Below are 17347 nucleotides of genomic sequence, written 5' to 3'. Positions count from 1 at the left end.
TTCTATAGAGTCTTTAAATATAAGGAATAGAATAGAAGCCTGTCTATCACATTACTTAACTCCCTTAATACCCGAGGGTGAATGCGATCAGGGCCTGGTGATTTGTCAATTTTAATCTTACTAAGGCGGTTCTGCACTTCTTCCTGGGTTAGGCAGGTAATACTTAATGGGGAGTTTACATTATCACTCTGCATTTCCCCTGGCAAATCCTTTTCCTGTGTGAACACTGTTGAGAAAAAAGTATTTAAAACATTTGCTTTTCCCACATCGCTCTCTATGATTTCGCCCTCATTGTTCTTTAAAGGGCCGACACCATCAATTTTAACCCCTTCCCGACCTGTGACACAGCGTATGCGTCATGAAAGTCGGTGCCAATCCGACCTATGACGCATACCCTGTGTCATGAATTCAAAGCCCCCCTGTGGGTCAGGTGACCGGGGTCAATGAAAGGTCACCTGACCCACAGATACAGGGGGCTTTGTAATTCACCACAGGGCGCGTGGCTTCGCCCCCACGTGGCTACGATTGCTCTGATTGGCTGTTAAAAGTGCAACAGCCAATCAGAGCGATAGTAATATTTCATCAATGAAAATTGATGAAATATTACAATCCAGCCATGGCCGATGCTGCAGTAGCATCGGACATGGCTGGAGACACCGATTTGACCCCCCCCCCCACCGGCGATCGCCCCCCCCCGCCACTGAATGACAGCGGCGATCTGCCGCCGCTGTCATCATCTGCCCCCCCTCCCATTCCCTCCGCTCCCCGCCAGCTTCCGATCCCCCCCTCACCCACTCTCACCACCCCCGGCACCTTCTAAGTCCCCCCGTCGCTCCCGGTGTCTGGCAGGTCCGGTTCATGGGCGCCGCCATCTTGGAAAATGGTGGGCGCATGTGCAGTGCGCCCGCCCGAATCTGCCGGCTGCAGATTCCATTACTTCATTTTGATCACTCTCACAGTGATCAAAATGAAATAAAAAGTAAATGAACCCCCCGATTATCACCCCCATAGGTAGGCATAACTAATAAAATAAAGAAAATATTTTTATTTTTCCATTAGGGTTAGGGTTGGAAAGAGGGTTAGGGTTAGGGTTGGAATGAGGGTTAGGGTTGGAAAGAGGGTTAAGGCCCCGTCTCACTAAGCAATCTCGGTAGCGAGATCGCTGCTGAGTCAAAACTTTTGTGACGTAACAGCGATCTCACCAGCGAGATCGCTGTGTGTGACAGCGATCAGCGAGCGGCCCCCCCCTGCCGGTATCGCTGGAAGAAACCTCTGGACATTTCTTTAGTCGCTGGTCTCCCGCTGGCCAGCACTCATCGCTGTGTGTGACAGGCGGGAGACCAGCGATCAGGTGTAAAAAAATAATAAAAAAAAATAAAAAATAGTTATTCTCACCTTCCGATGTCCCGTTCAGCCATCCTGCCTCTCTCCACGCTCCGGTCCCAGTGATCCTTTGCATGAATGACCGCGAGACTTTGTTATCCCGCGAGACCGTGACATCTCGCGGTCATTCGTGCAAAGGATCACTGGGACCGGAGCGTGGAGAGAGGCAGGATGGCTAAACGGGACGTCGGAAGGTGAGAATAACTATATTTTTTATTTTGATACTATTTTCTACAGCGATAGCCAGCGATGCCGGGCGCTCGGCATCGCTGTGCTGATCGCTGGTGAAGCTGTCTGTGTGACAGCTCACCAGCGATCACATAGCGACTTACCAGCGATCCTGACACCTTCATATCGGTGTCGGGATCGCTGGTGAGTCGCTTAGTGTGACGGGGCCTTTAGGGTTAGAATTAGGGTTAGGGTTGGAATTAGGGTTAGGGTTGGAATTAGGGTTAGGGTTGGAAAGAGGGTTAGGGTTGAAAAGAGGGTTAGGGTTGGAATTAGGGTTAGAATTAGGGTTAGGCTTGTGGTTAGTGTTATGGTTAGTGTTGGGGTTAGGGGTGGGTTGGGATTAGGGTTAGGGATGTGTTGGGGTTAGGGTTGTGGTTAGGGGTGTGTTGGGGTTAGGGTTGGAGTTAGAATTGAGGGGTTTCCACTGTTTAGGCACATCAGGGGGTCTCCAAACGCGACATGGTGCAACCTTTGATTCCAGCCAATTTTGCGTTCAAAAAGTCAAACGGTGCTCACTCCCTTCCAAGCCCCGACGTGTGCCCAAACAGTGGTTTACCCCCACATATGGGGTATCCGCGTACTCAGGAAAAATTGCACAACAACTTTTGGGGTCTAATTTCTCCTGTTACCCTTGGGAAAATAAAAAATTGAGAGCTAAAAAATTATTTTTGTGGAAAAAAAAATGTTTTTTTCATTTTCATGTCTCTGCATTATAAACTTCTGTGAAGCACTTGGGGGTTGAAAGTGCTCACCATACATCTGCATAAGTTCCTTGGAAGGTCTAGTTTCCAAAATGGGGTCACTTGTGGGGGGTTTCTACTGTTTAGGCACATCAGGGGCTCTGCAAACGTAATGACGACTGCAGACCTTTCCATCAAAGTCTGCATTTCAAAACGTCACTACTTCCATTCCGAGCCCTGACGTGTGCCCAAACAATGGTTCCCCCACACATATGGGGTATCAGCGTACTCAGGACAAACTGGACAACAACTTTTGGGGTCCAATTTATCCTGTTACCCTTGTGAAAAAAAAAATTGCGGGCTAAAAATCATTTTTTTTGAGGGAAAAAATGATTTTTTATTTTCACGGCTCTGCGTTATAAACTTCTGTGAAGCACTTGGGGGTTCAAGGTGCTCACCACACATCTAGATAAGTTCCCTGGGGGGTCTAGTTTCCAAAATGGGGTCACTTGTGGGAGGTTTCTACTGTTTAGGCACACAGGGGCTCAGCAAATGTAACATGACGCCCGCAGACCATTCCATCAAAGTCAGCATTTCAAAATGTCACTACTTCCCTGCTGAGACCCAACGTGTGCCCAAACAGTGGTTCCCCCCCACATATGGGGTACCAGCGTACTCAGGACAAACTGGACAACAACTTTTGGGGTCCAATTTCTCCTGTTACCCTTGTGAAAATAAAAAGTTGCGAGCTAAAAATTCATTTTTTGAGGAAAAAAAAGATTTTTTATTTTCATGGCTCTGCGTTACAATCTTCTTTGAAGCACTTCGGGGTTCAAGGTGCTCACCACACATCTAGGCAAGTTCCTTATGGGGTCTAGTTTCCAAAATGGGGTCACTTGTGGGGGGTTTCCACAGTTTAGGAACATCAAGGGCTCTGCAAATGTAACATGTTGCCCGCAGACCATTCCATCAAAGTCAGCATACCAAAATGTCACTACTTCCCTTCCGAGCCCTGACGTGTGCCCATACAGTGGTCATCCCCCACATATGGGGTATCAGCGTACTCAGGACAAATTGGACAACAATTTTTGGGGTCCAATTTCTCCTGTTACCCTTGTGAAAAAAAAAATTGCGGGCTAAAAATCATTTTTTTTGAGGGGAAAAAAATTATTTTTTATTTTCACGGCTCTGCGTTATAAACTTCTGTGAAGCACTTGGGGGTTCAAGGTGCTCACCACACATCTAGATAAGTTCCTTGGGGGGTCTAGTTTCCAAAATGGGGTCACTTGTGGGGGGTTTCTATTGTTTAGGCACACAGGGGCTCAGCAAATGTAACACGACGCCCGCAGACCATTCCATCAAAGTCAGCATTTCAAAATGTCACTACTTCCCTTCCAAGCCCCGACGTGTGCCCAAACAGTGGTCCCCCCCCACATATAGGGTACCAGCGTACTCAGGACAAACTGGAAAACAACTTTTGGGGTCCAATTTATCCTAGTACCCTTGTGAAAATAAAAAATTGCCGACTAAAAAAATTTTTTTTAGCAAAGAAAAAAAAAAATATTATTTTATTTTCACTGCTCTGCATTATAAACTTCTGTGAATCACCTGGGGGTTCAAAGTGCTCACTATGCATCTAGATAAGTTCCTTAGGGGGTCTAGTCTCCAAAATGGGGTCATTTGTGGGGGAGCTCCAAAGTTTAGGCACACAGGGGATCTCCAAACACGACATGGTGTCCGCTAACGATTGGAGCTAATTTTCATTTCAAAAAGTCAAATGGCGCTCATTCCCTTCTGCGCCCTGCCGTGCACCCAAACAGTGCCCCCCTCCCACATATGGGGTACCAGCGTACTCTGGACAATCTGGACAACAACTTTTGTGGTCCAATTTCTCCTGTTACCCTTGTGAAAATAAAAAATAGCGTGCTAAAAAATCATTTTTGAGGAAACAAAAAAAATGATTTTTTATTTTCACTGCTCTGTTATAAACTTTTGTGAGGCACTTGGGGGTTCAAAGTGCTCACTACACATCTAGATAAGTTCCTTAAGGGGTCTAGTTTCCAAAATAGTGTCACTTGTGGGGGAGCTCTAAAGTTTAGGCACACAGGGGCTCTCCAAACGCGACATGGTGTCCGATAACGATTGGAGCTAATTTTCCATTCAAAAAGTCAAATGGCGCTCCTTCCCTTCCGGGCCCTGCCGTGCACCCAAACAGTGGTTTATGACCACATATGAGGTATTGGTGTGCTCAGGAGAAATTGCCCAACAAATTTTAGGATCCATTTTATCCTGTTGCCCATGTGAAAATGAAAAAACTGAGGCTAAAAGATAATTTTTGTGAAAAAAAAGTACTTTTTTTTTTTTTTACGGATCAATTTGAGAAGCACCTGGGGGTTCAAAGTGATCACTATGCATCTAGATAAGTTCCTTGGGGGGTCTAGTTTCCAAAATGGGGTCACTTGTGGGGGAGCTCCAATGTTTAGGCACACAGGGGCTCTCCAAACGCGACATGGCAACCGCTAAATATTCCAGCATATTTTCCATTCAAAAAGTCAAATGGCGCTCCTTCCCTTCTGAGCCCTGCCGTGCGCCCAAACAGTGGTTTATGACCACATATGAGGTATCGGTGTACTCAGGGGAAATTGCCCAACAAATTTTAGGATTCATTTTATCCTGTTGTGAAAATGAAAAAATTGATGCTGAAAGGAAATTTGTGTTGGAAAAATTAAAATGTCCATTTTTTTCCTTCCACATTGCCTTAGCTGCTGTGAAACACCTGAAGGGTTAATAATCTTCTTGAATGTGGTTTTGAGTAGCTTGAGGGGTTCAGTTTTAGAATGGTGTCACTTTTGGGCATTTTCTGCCATATAGACCCCTAAAAGTGACTTCAAATGTGAGGTGGTCCCTAAAAAAAAATGGTTTTGTAAATTTTGTTGTAAAAATGAGAAATCATTGGTCAACTGGATATGTATTACATTACATTGTTGTGTTAAGGATTTTTTTTTTTCACAGTTACCTTGATAGTTATTAAAGGGGTATGCTGATGATATGAAATTAGTATAGTTAGTATGAAAATAAGCAAGTTTGTAATTGACTTTTTCTTTCTGTTTTAGTTTTTCTCCTATCAGAGTTTATCTTATGTTTTCTGCTTGATGCTCACTTCTGCCCTTGGCCCTCAAGTTTGCAGCTCTTGTTCAAAGTTCAAATGCAGTTATCGTATGTGAATATATTGATAAGTGTTGACTTGAGAACAAGCCACTGACAGTCCCTTAATGTGTCACAGTAGTAAGCTGATGCTCAACAGTAAGATGAAGTTACTAAACCAGAATGGTCTCTTGAGGCATGCTCACCCTAAAGTTGCAAGGCAATGAAGAGACTAGATAGCTGTGAGCTGCTGAGGATACATGTTGAGAATAACCTTGTAAGGCTATGCTCACACCTTACAATTTTGCTGCTATCCCTCAAGTTTTGATTTTTTTCCTGAGTTTTTGTCTCTTGTGCATGCTTCTAAAGTTTAGTGCTTTCCCCCCCTAAAAGAAAAAAAAAAAAAGCAAGCATGATGCAACTTCCTTAGCTTTTTGATGTGTTTTTGCACTTACTCATTGATTTCCATGGGTGAAAAAAACGCAGCAGTTTTCCAATTCAGTCAGGAAAAAGAACAATCGTGAGCACAATATTTCTGAAATCTCATAGCTTTTGCAGATACTGTAAAACGCTGCTTACAATTTACATAAAAAAGCAGCAAAAATGCAACATGTGAACATAGCTTAAGTGTTGGAGAATTTTCATGACTAAAAAATGTGTAAAGTTAATTCTCATCTGAGCCACTCATGGTTGAAGCAGCAATATCTGAAGAGGTCAAGACTCCGAAAACAGGAGACCAGACTTCCTTGTGCTTGCTTTGCTGCACTTTCTCTCCATAACTATTAAAGGGAATCTGTCACCCCTTTTTTGAGATCATATAATATCATTCCATTGTGTGTCACATAAGGATTCTCTTAGTACTTTTGCTTCCCCCTGACCCTACACCTTTCATGCATAAATACCTTTTTTATATCGGTTCAGATGTATGTAAACTGCCGCTGTCTGGTCCAATGGGCGGGGCTTATTCACCTGCTCCCCCCTCCCTGTCTTGCTCTACCTAAAAAGAAATGTGTAGAGCAAGACAGGGAGGGGGGGAGCAGGTGAATAAGCCCCGCCCAGCGGACCGGACAGCAGCAGTTTACATACATCTGAACCGATATAAAAAAGGTATTTATGCATGAAAGGTGCGGGGTCAGGGGGAAGCAAAAGTACTAAGAGAATCCTTATGTGACACACAATTGAATGATATCATTATATGATATCTCAAAAAAGGGCTGACAGATTCCCTTTAAGTTATATGTGTTACACTGTTTTCTTATCAGTCCCCTTAACCTCATGCAGCTGGCTGAAAATCAAACAGAATCCTGTAGGGTAAGTTACTTTGTTTAGGGGATGTGATTTTCAGCTTTTTTCAGGGGGTTCTTTTTAACCCCTTCATGACCGGAGCTTTTTTTGATATTGCGTTTTCGTTTTTTGCTCCCCTTCTATCCAGAGCCATAACTTTATTTTTCCGTCAATATGGCCATGTGAGGGCATATTTTTTGCGGGACGAGTTGTACTTTAGAACGTCATCATGGTGAAATTGCAAAAAAAAAGTGCAAGCCCAAATTTATTTTTTGTTTGGCTTTTTTGCTAGGTTCACTAAATGGTAAAACTGACCTGCCATTATGATTCTCCGTCATTACAAGTTCATAGACAAACATGTCTAGGTTATTTTTTTATCTAAGTGGTGAAAAAAAAATTCCAAAATTTGATTAAAAAAAAAAATTGCCCAATCTTTTGACAAAGATCGTGTAGATCGAAACGCGTAAAGCCTGTCCCATGTGTATTGGCAGCATTTTCTGGAGAGTGTTTCTTGTCATTTCACAATGTTTTTATTGAAAATGAATAAAGCAAGCTAAAGTGTTTTAACGCAGCTGGAACTACAAATCCTTTTCTTCGTCGTTTGTGTAACTCAACATACCTTCTGGTTCAGGGTCTGAAACTGAGTATTCATAAGTCTCAGACTTATCGGTTTTGACTGGACAGCCTGTTTAACATTAAGGCTATGTGCACACGGTGCGGATTCTGCTGCGTTTCCGCAGCGGTTTTGGCCCTGCGGAAACGCAGCAGTTCTGCAGACCAAGTACAGTACAATGAAACCCTATGGGTTTTCAAAAACGCTGTGCTGACAGTGCGTTTTTTTCCGTGCGGTTTTGCTGCGGTTTACAAACCGCAGCATGTCAATTGTTTGGGCGGTTTCCGCAGCGGTTTCACACCTTTAACATAGTAGAGGTGTGAAACCGCAGGGCAAAACCGCAGGTCACTTTACCTGCGGTTCCGCGCGGAAAAAAACGCAGGTGAATCTGCAGCGTGTGCACATAGCCTTAGTCAGCACAAGAGCCGATATCTAGAATATTTTTTTTTAAAAAAGTAAATGCATCCACAATGATTTGTTTCACCATTTGCAAAAGTACTAGTCAGACTTATATTAAAAGAAGAATGTTGCTATACAATGTATGACTTCATGTGATTCTGGGGATTTATCAAGTTGGTTGACTGCAATTTTTGGTTAAATATTGCCAATTTACCTCTGTTTTTTTGCCACAACTGCTGGGCTGCATCATAAGGAGGAACGTTATGAAATGCCTGTGTTTTAAAACTCGTCTGATGCTGACAATCCAATATCTAGTGTGCCTTAATTTCGTAAACTCTTTAATAATTGTTGATTATGAATTTGCATGTGTTCCCTTATCTTTATATATTGTGCTTTAATTGAATCTGTATTCATTTGGGTGGACAATGCTGTAGAGAAAAACAAAATGTGAGGGGGTGGGGAAACTAATTGATGGAAGCTTGTTCAAATCTTAAGTCTGATATAGACGTTGCTTTTTTCATCTGCAGGTGATTGTTTTTTCAACGCAGCATGGCTGTGGTCATCCGCTTGCAAGGTCTGCCTATAGTGGCAGGGACCATGGATATTCGTCACTTCTTCTCTGGATTAACCATTCCTGATGGTGGCGTGCATATTGTAGGGGGTGAGCAGGGTGAGGCTTTCATCGTTTTTGCCACCGATGAAGATGCACGACTTGGTATGATGCGCACAGGTGGTACAATCAAAGGGTCAAAAGTGTCACTGTTGCTAAGCAGTAAGACTGAAATGCAGAACATGATTGAACTTAGTCGCAGACGCTTTGAGACTGCAAATGTTGATATCCCACCAGCAAACTCTAACCGCCCTGGGCCTCCACCAAATCCAGCAATGAGCACAGCCTCTGTAATGAGCAGAGTTAACATGCCTACAACTGTTCCCAATTATAGCAGCACCCCTACTAGCACAGTCTCTACAGTTGCTACTGTAGTTGATAGCAGTAAGAATGTCACAACTTTCTCAACAGCCAGTGTTGGAAATGCTCCACCAAGTCTAGGTGCAGCTTTCTGCAATCCAACATTTACTTCCCCTATGCCCAGTGTTGCTCCTCAGCTGCCTTCGGTGCCACCACCGCCAATCCCTCCAATGCCAACAATACCAACCCTTCCACCAATGCCAGCTATACCTCCTATACCTGTTCCTCCTCCTGTGTCTTCCTTGCCTCCTGTTCCTCCCATACCGCCAGTGCCACCTGTACCACCATTGTCTTCTCTTCCACCTTTGACTGGAATACCACCTTTAAATGCACCGCCAGTTGGTCCCTTGCCTACAGGGATGAATGGTTCTGGGTCCCAGATAAATAGTAATATCAACCCATTATTTCTCGGGCCTATAAATCCAATGCCATTGAGTGCTCAAAATGTAATGAAACCACCACCACCACCTCCTCTTAACCATGATGACCCATATGTGGCTCTTCATGGTTTGTCTATCCCTGTGTCAGAGAATGATGTTAAGGAATTTCTTCATGGTTTGCGTATAGATGGGATGGTTATTTTGAAAGATCATATGGGTCGCCCAACAGGTGGGGCATTGGTGAAGCTACTGACTCCACATGATACATATGAAGCTTTGCAACGGAATAGGATGCTATTGGGACAGCGTTTTATTGAAGTTGCCCCAGCCAGTGAAAGACAGTGGGTGATGTCTGGTGGACATGTGGGAAAACACGGGCCAGGACACCATGGGCCAGGACACCATGGGCCAGGACACCATGGGCCAGGACACCATGGGCCAGGACACCATGTGCCAGGACACCATGGGCCAGGACTCCATTTGCCAGGACTCCATTTGCCAGGACACCATTTGCCAGGACACCATGGACCACTACGAATGATGACACCATCAATGGGCAGGTCCAAATCGCCTAGTAGTCGGCGACGTTCCCGGTCTAGGTCCCCACATGAACATGGTTTCTGCATTTATTTGAAAGGCCTTCCTTATGAGGCAGAAAACAAACATGTGATAGATTTTTTTAAGAAACTGGACATTGTTGAAGACAGCATATATATAGTTTACGCGCCCAATGGTAAAGCAACTGGAGAAGGTTTTCTGGAATTTAGTAATGAGGCAGATTATAAAACTGCACTAAATCGACATAAGCAGTTTATGGGTAATCGATTTATTCAAGTACACCCTGTTTCCAAAAGTGAAATGATAGAAAAGATAGAAACAATTCGGAAAAAAATGCAGAGTTTTAATTATGGTGACCATAAAGATTCTGCACTTGACTTGGAGTTGGATAAGCATAGCCCCAGACTCTGGGCTCATCTTTCAAATTTGCCGTACAACATATGTAGAAAAGATGTATTTATGTTCTTTACTCTAGAAGGTATTGCTGTGGAGGAGAACAGTGTACATGTCTTGACAGATAATAATGGCCAAGGATTGGGACAGGCACTTGTTCAGTATAAGAGTGAAGGTGATGCTCGTAAATCTGAGCGCCTAAATCGTAAGAAGTTAAATGGGAGAGATGCTTTTTTACGTGTGGTGAATAATGAAGAAAGGAAAGATATTGAGATCAATCCGCCAGTGATAGGCAGGAAGAGTTTCAAAATGCAACACTTTAGTAATATAGCTGAGTCAATTCGTCCAAGTGCTGAAGAATTTTCCTTTATGAACAGTAACTTAAATGACAGCAATGGTCAGAACTTTCTTCTGCCTAGTAAATTTGGTGGACCAAGTAGTAGTACTTTTGCTCCCCCAGTTCCACCACCTGCAATTGGAATTGGATTTGTGGACCCAAGACCACCACCACCTGGGACATCAAATGTGAAAAACCCTCCAGTTGATCCTCCAGAATTTGTAAGTGGCCCAAGTCCTTTTAATGTTCCCCCTGCAGGATTTGGAGCCGGTCCTCCACCCTTTGCAAGCGGTCCTTCTAATGCAAATGCCCCTCCTAACTTTAACCCACCACCACCAAATATACCAGGTAGCCCCAGTGGTATGAATCCCCCTCCTGGTTTTGGTCCAGCAAATCTGCCAGTTAGTGGACCTCCTGGTTTTGGAAATGGGTCTGGAAAACCAGGGCCAACAGTAATTAGGATCCAAAATATGCCTTTCACAGTTACGGTAGATGAAATACTAGATTTCTTTTATGGTTACCAGTTAATACCCGGTTCTGTGTGCTTAAAGTTTAGCGAGAAGGGTATGCCTACTGGAGAAGCCATGGTTGCGTTTGAATCTCGTGATGAGGCAATGGCCGCTGTGGTTGATTTAAATGACCGGCCAATGGGCTCAAGAAAAGTAAAACTTGTTTTAGGTTAACACATCGCTACATTTGTTTGAACACACTATATTTTGTATTGTGACTGATGTACATTTACAGGGAAAAGCATCCACATTTTGCAAGTCTGTATAATGTTGACTTAGGTAAAATGTATAAAGTATTTGTAGAATAAATCAATGTTTAGGACAAGCTTTTGGTTACTTCAAAACAACTGTTGGGCTTTTTTTTACTTGTCTTTCTGCCAGTGTTATTTCTGATATAAGCATATTTTACGTTCAAATGTATTGTTGAACATTTTGTGGGCACAAAAGTGAATATTATAATTTTGAGATGTATGGATAATGTTGAGTTATAAATGTTTTTTGTTACACATGCAATAATGCTCCCTACCAAAATGCTGCCTAAAATGTTGCAAATCAGTTTTCTGTACAGCAGAAATGACCATGTATTCTGGAATATAAACTTTGCCACAAGCATCTCAGTGTGAATACATAAAGCGTTTTGTTTCATTTAATTTTCTGTAACTGTTATGTTGTGGAGCCCTAATACTATATTGAGCCTGTTAATGCTGTTCTATTGAGTTGAGCACTTTGTAAAAGAACAATCTGCTTTTCTAATTTGCAATCAGTCTTGCCTTTTGAATTCTGAATGGGCAATACCTAAGTGAATGAGTTGGTGGCAAAACTTTTATTCCATTGGTTTGCATAATAAATCGCTTAAAGGGAACCTAACATGTACATGCAGTTCTAGCTGTGGACCGCATGTTATAGAGCACGAAGAGCTGAGCAGATTAATGTGTATGTTTGTGGGAAAAGATTCACTGTAACTTGTAATTTTAGATCCCTTTTTTTTCACTACTTAAAGTGAAGCCATCATAAGAGATGACCTATTTGTTTAAATTGGGGTTTTGTGTTTAAGTCTATTTTTTTTTTTTTTTTTAAAAACCGTTAATGTATTTTATTTTTGTGTTTTATGCATTACGCTTGGCTCCTGGAGCTTTAAGACTCTAACATCTTGTTGCTTCAGGAAACACATAGCCACAATGGGCAGAACTCAACCTCATATTTTGTATTGATGTATCTAAGGCTGTGAATACATTAAACGGACTCTCTCACAGAATGACTGTTCAAATAAAGTCCAGCTGCTTGGGGCCTCACGCCGTGGCCACACATTTAAATGCACCTTCCCAGTTGCTTATTTTCACACAATCTCCACCCCCCCTCTTCTTTGACAGCTCTGGCTTCATAGAGCTAGAGGAGGGTGGAGATGGATGAAAACCAAGCAGGTGGGAAGGTGAGTTTGTGAATATAAATGATTGGCCCCTCTGTTAAGCACCAAACTCGTGTACTTGGTTTGAACAATCATTTTGTGCTGACAGTCCCTTTAAAGGTAATCTGTCACCACTTTTTTCGCATATCATGTAAAAATATAATTAAATTCGGTGTCACCTATGCATTATAACAGTACTTTTGATACCCATTGACTCACCACCTTTGATCAATAAATACCGTTTATATTCCTCCCGCTGTGTATGTAAATCTGCTTGGTCCGTCCGATGGGCGGGGCCTATTGTCCGCCCCCCCCTCCTGTCTTGCTTTACGCATTTCTTGTAATTCCTGTGTTCGCGTACTGTTACGGCGCTTGCGCAATCAAATGGCCTTTCGTGTGTGTGCAGTATGCTTTGCCCAACAGTGGGCAAAGCATAAAATCAGTTTTGCACATTCGCCGGCATACGCCATTATGTTCTATGGCCCGGAAGTATTGCGATGCGTGAGGAACACACAATTTGCATCACAATACTTCCGGGCCATAGAACGTAATGGCATATGCCGGCGCATGCACAATACAGATTTTATGGTTTGCCTACTGTTGGGCAAAGTATACTGTGCACGTGCGAAAGGCCATTTGATTGTGCAAGCGCTGTAACAATACGTGAATGCAGGAATTGCAAGAAAGAAATGCGTAAAGCAAGATGGGGCGGGGCTTATTGTCAGTCCCCCCCCCCCCCCTTCGGACTGGACCAAGCTGATTTACATATACCGCAGGTATTGATCAAAAGCGGGGAGTCAAGGGGTGCTGTTATAATGCATAGGTGACACTGAATTGAATTTTACATAATATGCGGAAAAAGTGGTGACAGATTCCCTTTAAAAGAGAGGGAGCAGTGTCAGTTGTGACATTGCCAATTGTGAATGTTGGTGTGTTCCAATTGTCTCTGCTAATGAGAGAAAATGTTTTCCTGCAAGGACAAGAAATGAGTTTAAAAAGTCCAAGTGGTTAATATAAAAATTGCAAGATTACCATTTTTTTTAATTAAGATTGTGATCTGAAAATGGTAATTTTTTTAAATGCGCTATTTTGTGATGATCCCTTCCATTTAGATAAATACATGTATAGATATTTGTGTGTGTATATATGTGTATATATATATGTGTGTGTGTGTGTGTGTGTGTGTGTGTGTGTGTATGTATGTATGTATGTGTGTGTGTATATATATATATATATATATATATATATATATATATATGTATGTATATATATATATATATATATATATATGTGTATATATATATATATGTATGTATGTATATGTGTGTATATATATAATTTTTTTTTTTTTTTTCCAGTCCTACACTGTAACACTTCTATCTCTATGTACATTCATAAAGACAAGACTGTCAATCACTGAATAGCGCTGCACACTGGACTTCTCAACATAGAGTGGAGGTGTAAATTTAGTAAAGTTGGTGACTCTTTCTACAAAACTATACATCACTATGTTCAACTGCTCTTGCTCTATTATAATCTGTCCGTAGATCGGAGATCATGTTCAACTTGACAAGTTCCTGTAAGATTTGTGTTTCCTCTTGGTGAAGGTTTGAGTACAAGGTGGAGTCTGCTTTGGTTTTCTATTGAGAAGATTGTACAGATTGAAGGAAGAGGGGCTTATCAATTTACCTCTATACAGCTCACGTGATGCTTTGCAACATATCAAGTGGATTTGCTGCCCAAAAGTTGACATCTGAATGAGAAATGCACATTGATCAAAATTGTACATGGTTTAATAAATGTTATGTCCTTAAGTTGCACAGCATGGCTGTTCACGATGTTTACTGTGTAGATCTCTCCCGTGCTGTGATTCATTCTGGAGTAACATCTTGATTTGTTAAGTGACCATCGTAATCTTCATGATTCCAATTTTCATTAATCAAAAGTGACATGTTATAGCTTGCAGAAATGGTTACAAAGATCAAAATGCTTAACTTTTTCATTTCTTGCTGTTTCAGAGCTAAATGTGTAAAATCTGTATTTAAAAGGTTGCATGTATGGAATTCGATTCCTAGAAATGTTTTGTGTTAAATGTTTTGAATCAATAATGCATCATTTCACTTTTAGTATCTTACCCTCAAATATGGAATATATCTGCTTTTTACTTCAGTACTGGTTTAATTCTGGATTTTAAGAAAATATTATGAATTTTGTAAATATAAAATGTGAAATAAAGTTTGTTTTTTTTTTGTTTTTCCCCTTGGACTCAGGGGAGAGGAGAGTGGTTCTGCTTGACATACAGATTAGTATAAAATTCTTGAATTGTTTGGTGTTCTTAACCATCAGCATGCAACATTTAAATAAAGGCATGATAGGTGTGGGTTTTTGTTTTCCCTTTATTGTAAATTTAGGAAAAAACTAGCAAAATATGCTTTATTTTTATGTATTGTCATTTTGCCTTGTGTTGGGATGTTTTCAAGATGGTTTTAATTGGATTTTTGTTTCAAATGTCTAAATACTAGATGCATAAATTGTAACATTATTGGGTCTTTGGACTGGCTATATAAGAAAAAACATTTAAGGGTTTGCTTTTTGCCCCTTTAGACAAGGATTTCTATGGATGCAATATTTTGGTTCTCAACCTTTTGGTAGAGATTTTTTTTTTTTTTTATAAATATATGTATTATAGGAAAACTAAAGTTATTTTGACCTTTTTATAGTATTATTTTGGTAGTCTTAGTACCTACATCTAAAATAGTATCTTATGAATGTCTTCACTATAACTTCTATATCGCTGAAGGTCTAACTGGGCACTTGTCGATCTCCAACAATCTCAAAATTTCAACTCTTAGGAGGAAAAATCTGTGGAATTAGAAAATCACAGGTTTAATAGACATGTTAATGATGGGCAAATAATAAAATACAAGCAGCAAACTTTTTGAGTATGAGCACCACACGCAGAAATACACGCCTTCGTAGGTTATCAATGGTTAATGGTTGTCTGAAGAATCCTCTGACATGCTGAATGCACTTGGGCATTTAAATCGTCAAGATCCTTTGCTGGCAGCTCCCTTGTGCTTCATGTGAGTCAAGACCAGAGCTACTGCAGGTCATAAGTTTAGCCCAGGCAGGCTGCTCACAGTAGCTCGAGCATCATGTGGCCTGGTGGTGTTGGAAAAAATAAAATAAATTGTCCCAGGGACACTTTAAAGGAGTTGGGAACTCCAGGAGTATGGCAATTTCCCTAATGCAATGCTGGGCTATATGTGTACCTGGAATGAAGACGGGGTGTGTGTGTGTGTGTGTGTGTGTGTGTGTGTGTGTTCGTTCTGTTACTCATACATTATGCTATCCCTCCACACCATCCTGAGACTAGGACGGTTATGATGTCCGCATGGAGACCTGTTTGGTCAGCAGTCCAACAGGATAACAGAATAATCTCCAGCTATCATTGCATCCAAGGACTCCTTGCGGAAGACGATAGGCTACCGTTGCAGTCTTGCTCTGTATCATAAGTCTTTTAAGATGGGTGACATGAGCTCAATGAGGAGACCTCCACAAGAGAACGTAACAGTGGCTACTGGAATTGTTAGGTGGCTCAATATGTAGTAGCCTGTCTCCCTCTCCAGCCTTAAATCTGGGTATACTAACAGTTCGGTGTTACATTGATTTGGTGCAGCCATTCAACCAAAATTTCACTGGGTCTGGTTATTCAACATTGCAGCAAAAGTTTACATTTGGTTTGTGCTACTGTGAGTTGCCTGAGTGGTCTGTCTAAATGTGCTACCATGGCCTACGGCATCTCCAGGCTTGTCTTCTTTTGAGCACATCTGAGATGTCATTGGTCGGCAATTACAAAGGGAGTTGCTACTTGCGGAACTTTGACTGCACGCTGTTAGACCGGGTGGTCCTGTGACAAAGTATGCGCTGTGCATTCTTTTGGCCACATTTCCACTACACTTGCACTGCCTCACTCAATACAACTGAATTCAACAAGGCCACATATGGTCTAATTGAAGTATTTGTGGTCACATGACTGCCCCATCTTGCTTCCATTACCGGAGAATCCCAGTGTGACAGCAGACTTTTAAAAAAAAATATGGACGATCCCTTCAATAACGTCATTAACAGAATGCCAAGGCATGTAAGTGCGTATATTCCTGTATGTTGTGCACATTCTAGATATTGCATAAATTTAAAATAAAGATGTTTTGAAAATTGTTTTCAATTTTTCATCATGTGCCTGTCGTTAACATGTCTGTCAATCCTGCGAGTTCTATATCTCCAAGACTTTTGCTTCCTGATGTTGCAAATTCATTATTCAGTGTTGAATGACTGGATCGGTGGTTGAACGTGCACAATGCCACTCAATTCAAACAGAATTGAAGTCCCCCCAATCTCGTGAAAGATAGGGTGTCACAGCAGTCCTATGGATAGATGACACTTTTTATATACCGGAAGGCCACATTAATCAGTTCAGGACTGGGCCATTTACCACTGTTCCTGACCAATCACATTATTTGATATTAAAATTTTAGAATTTTGTTTTGATATGGTTTAATTTTTTTGTTTTCCTATTTTTTACCCCCTCTTATCTTGTGATATTACTGGAAAAATTAAGAACATACTTTTTTTTTTTGCTGCAATTTTATACATTAGACCCTTTTTTTTGTACTGGACCAAGGCTTGTAGCAAAAATTTGAATTGGCAGTGGAATGGATATGCGTGTGTGGTTTTTATATGTATAATACAAATTCATTTTCTTATCTTTTTCACTGTGAAAAAGTGAGACTAATAAACCGTTGTTGCCTTCTCTATGGGGAGCTTGGCTGTGTCCTGAATCATGCAGCTGCTGTTCTATGCAGTGACTAGAGTTGAGCGACTTTGGTCGGATCGGGTTTCGTGAAACCGGAATGAAACAAAATTTTGTTTCGGATGAAACTGGTCCAAATAGGGCAAAAAAAAGTCGGAGTTTCGTCTGCAACCCGACCCCAATGCAAGTCAATGGGGAATAAAAGTCGGCATTGAGCGGATGACATTCATCCACTCAATGCCGACTTT

At 41.5% G+C, this 17347-nt stretch overlaps 1 protein-coding gene across 3 annotated transcripts in view; it reads left to right on the top strand.

Moving 5' to 3' along the window:
- RBM12 (RNA binding motif protein 12) overlaps positions 1-17347 on the top strand; it is a 94248-nt gene that overhangs the window by 22954 nt on the left and 53947 nt on the right. For 2 of the 3 annotated variants that reach the window (XM_073559391.1, XM_073559390.1), the window contains exon 3: positions 8262-11953. The exons of the other annotated variant lie outside the window; for it this stretch is intronic. In XM_073559391.1, coding sequence (XP_073415492.1) covers positions 8284-11055 — 2772 coding nt within the window. In that variant the 5' untranslated portion in view covers positions 8262-8283 and the 3' untranslated portion in view covers positions 11056-11953. Of the gene's footprint in view, positions 1-8261; positions 11954-17347 lie in introns of those variants that run through there. 3 annotated transcript variants of the gene reach the window in all.

Source organism: Dendrobates tinctorius, unplaced genomic scaffold (assembly GCF_039654945.1).
Source record: "Dendrobates tinctorius isolate UK_male_01 unplaced genomic scaffold, ASM3965494v1 ptg000270l, whole genome shotgun sequence".
NCBI classification, from domain to species: Eukaryota; Metazoa; Chordata; class Amphibia; order Anura; family Dendrobatidae; genus Dendrobates; species Dendrobates tinctorius.
The sequence above is the reverse complement of the archived record's forward strand: the minus strand, read 5'-3'. Positions and strand labels throughout refer to the sequence as shown.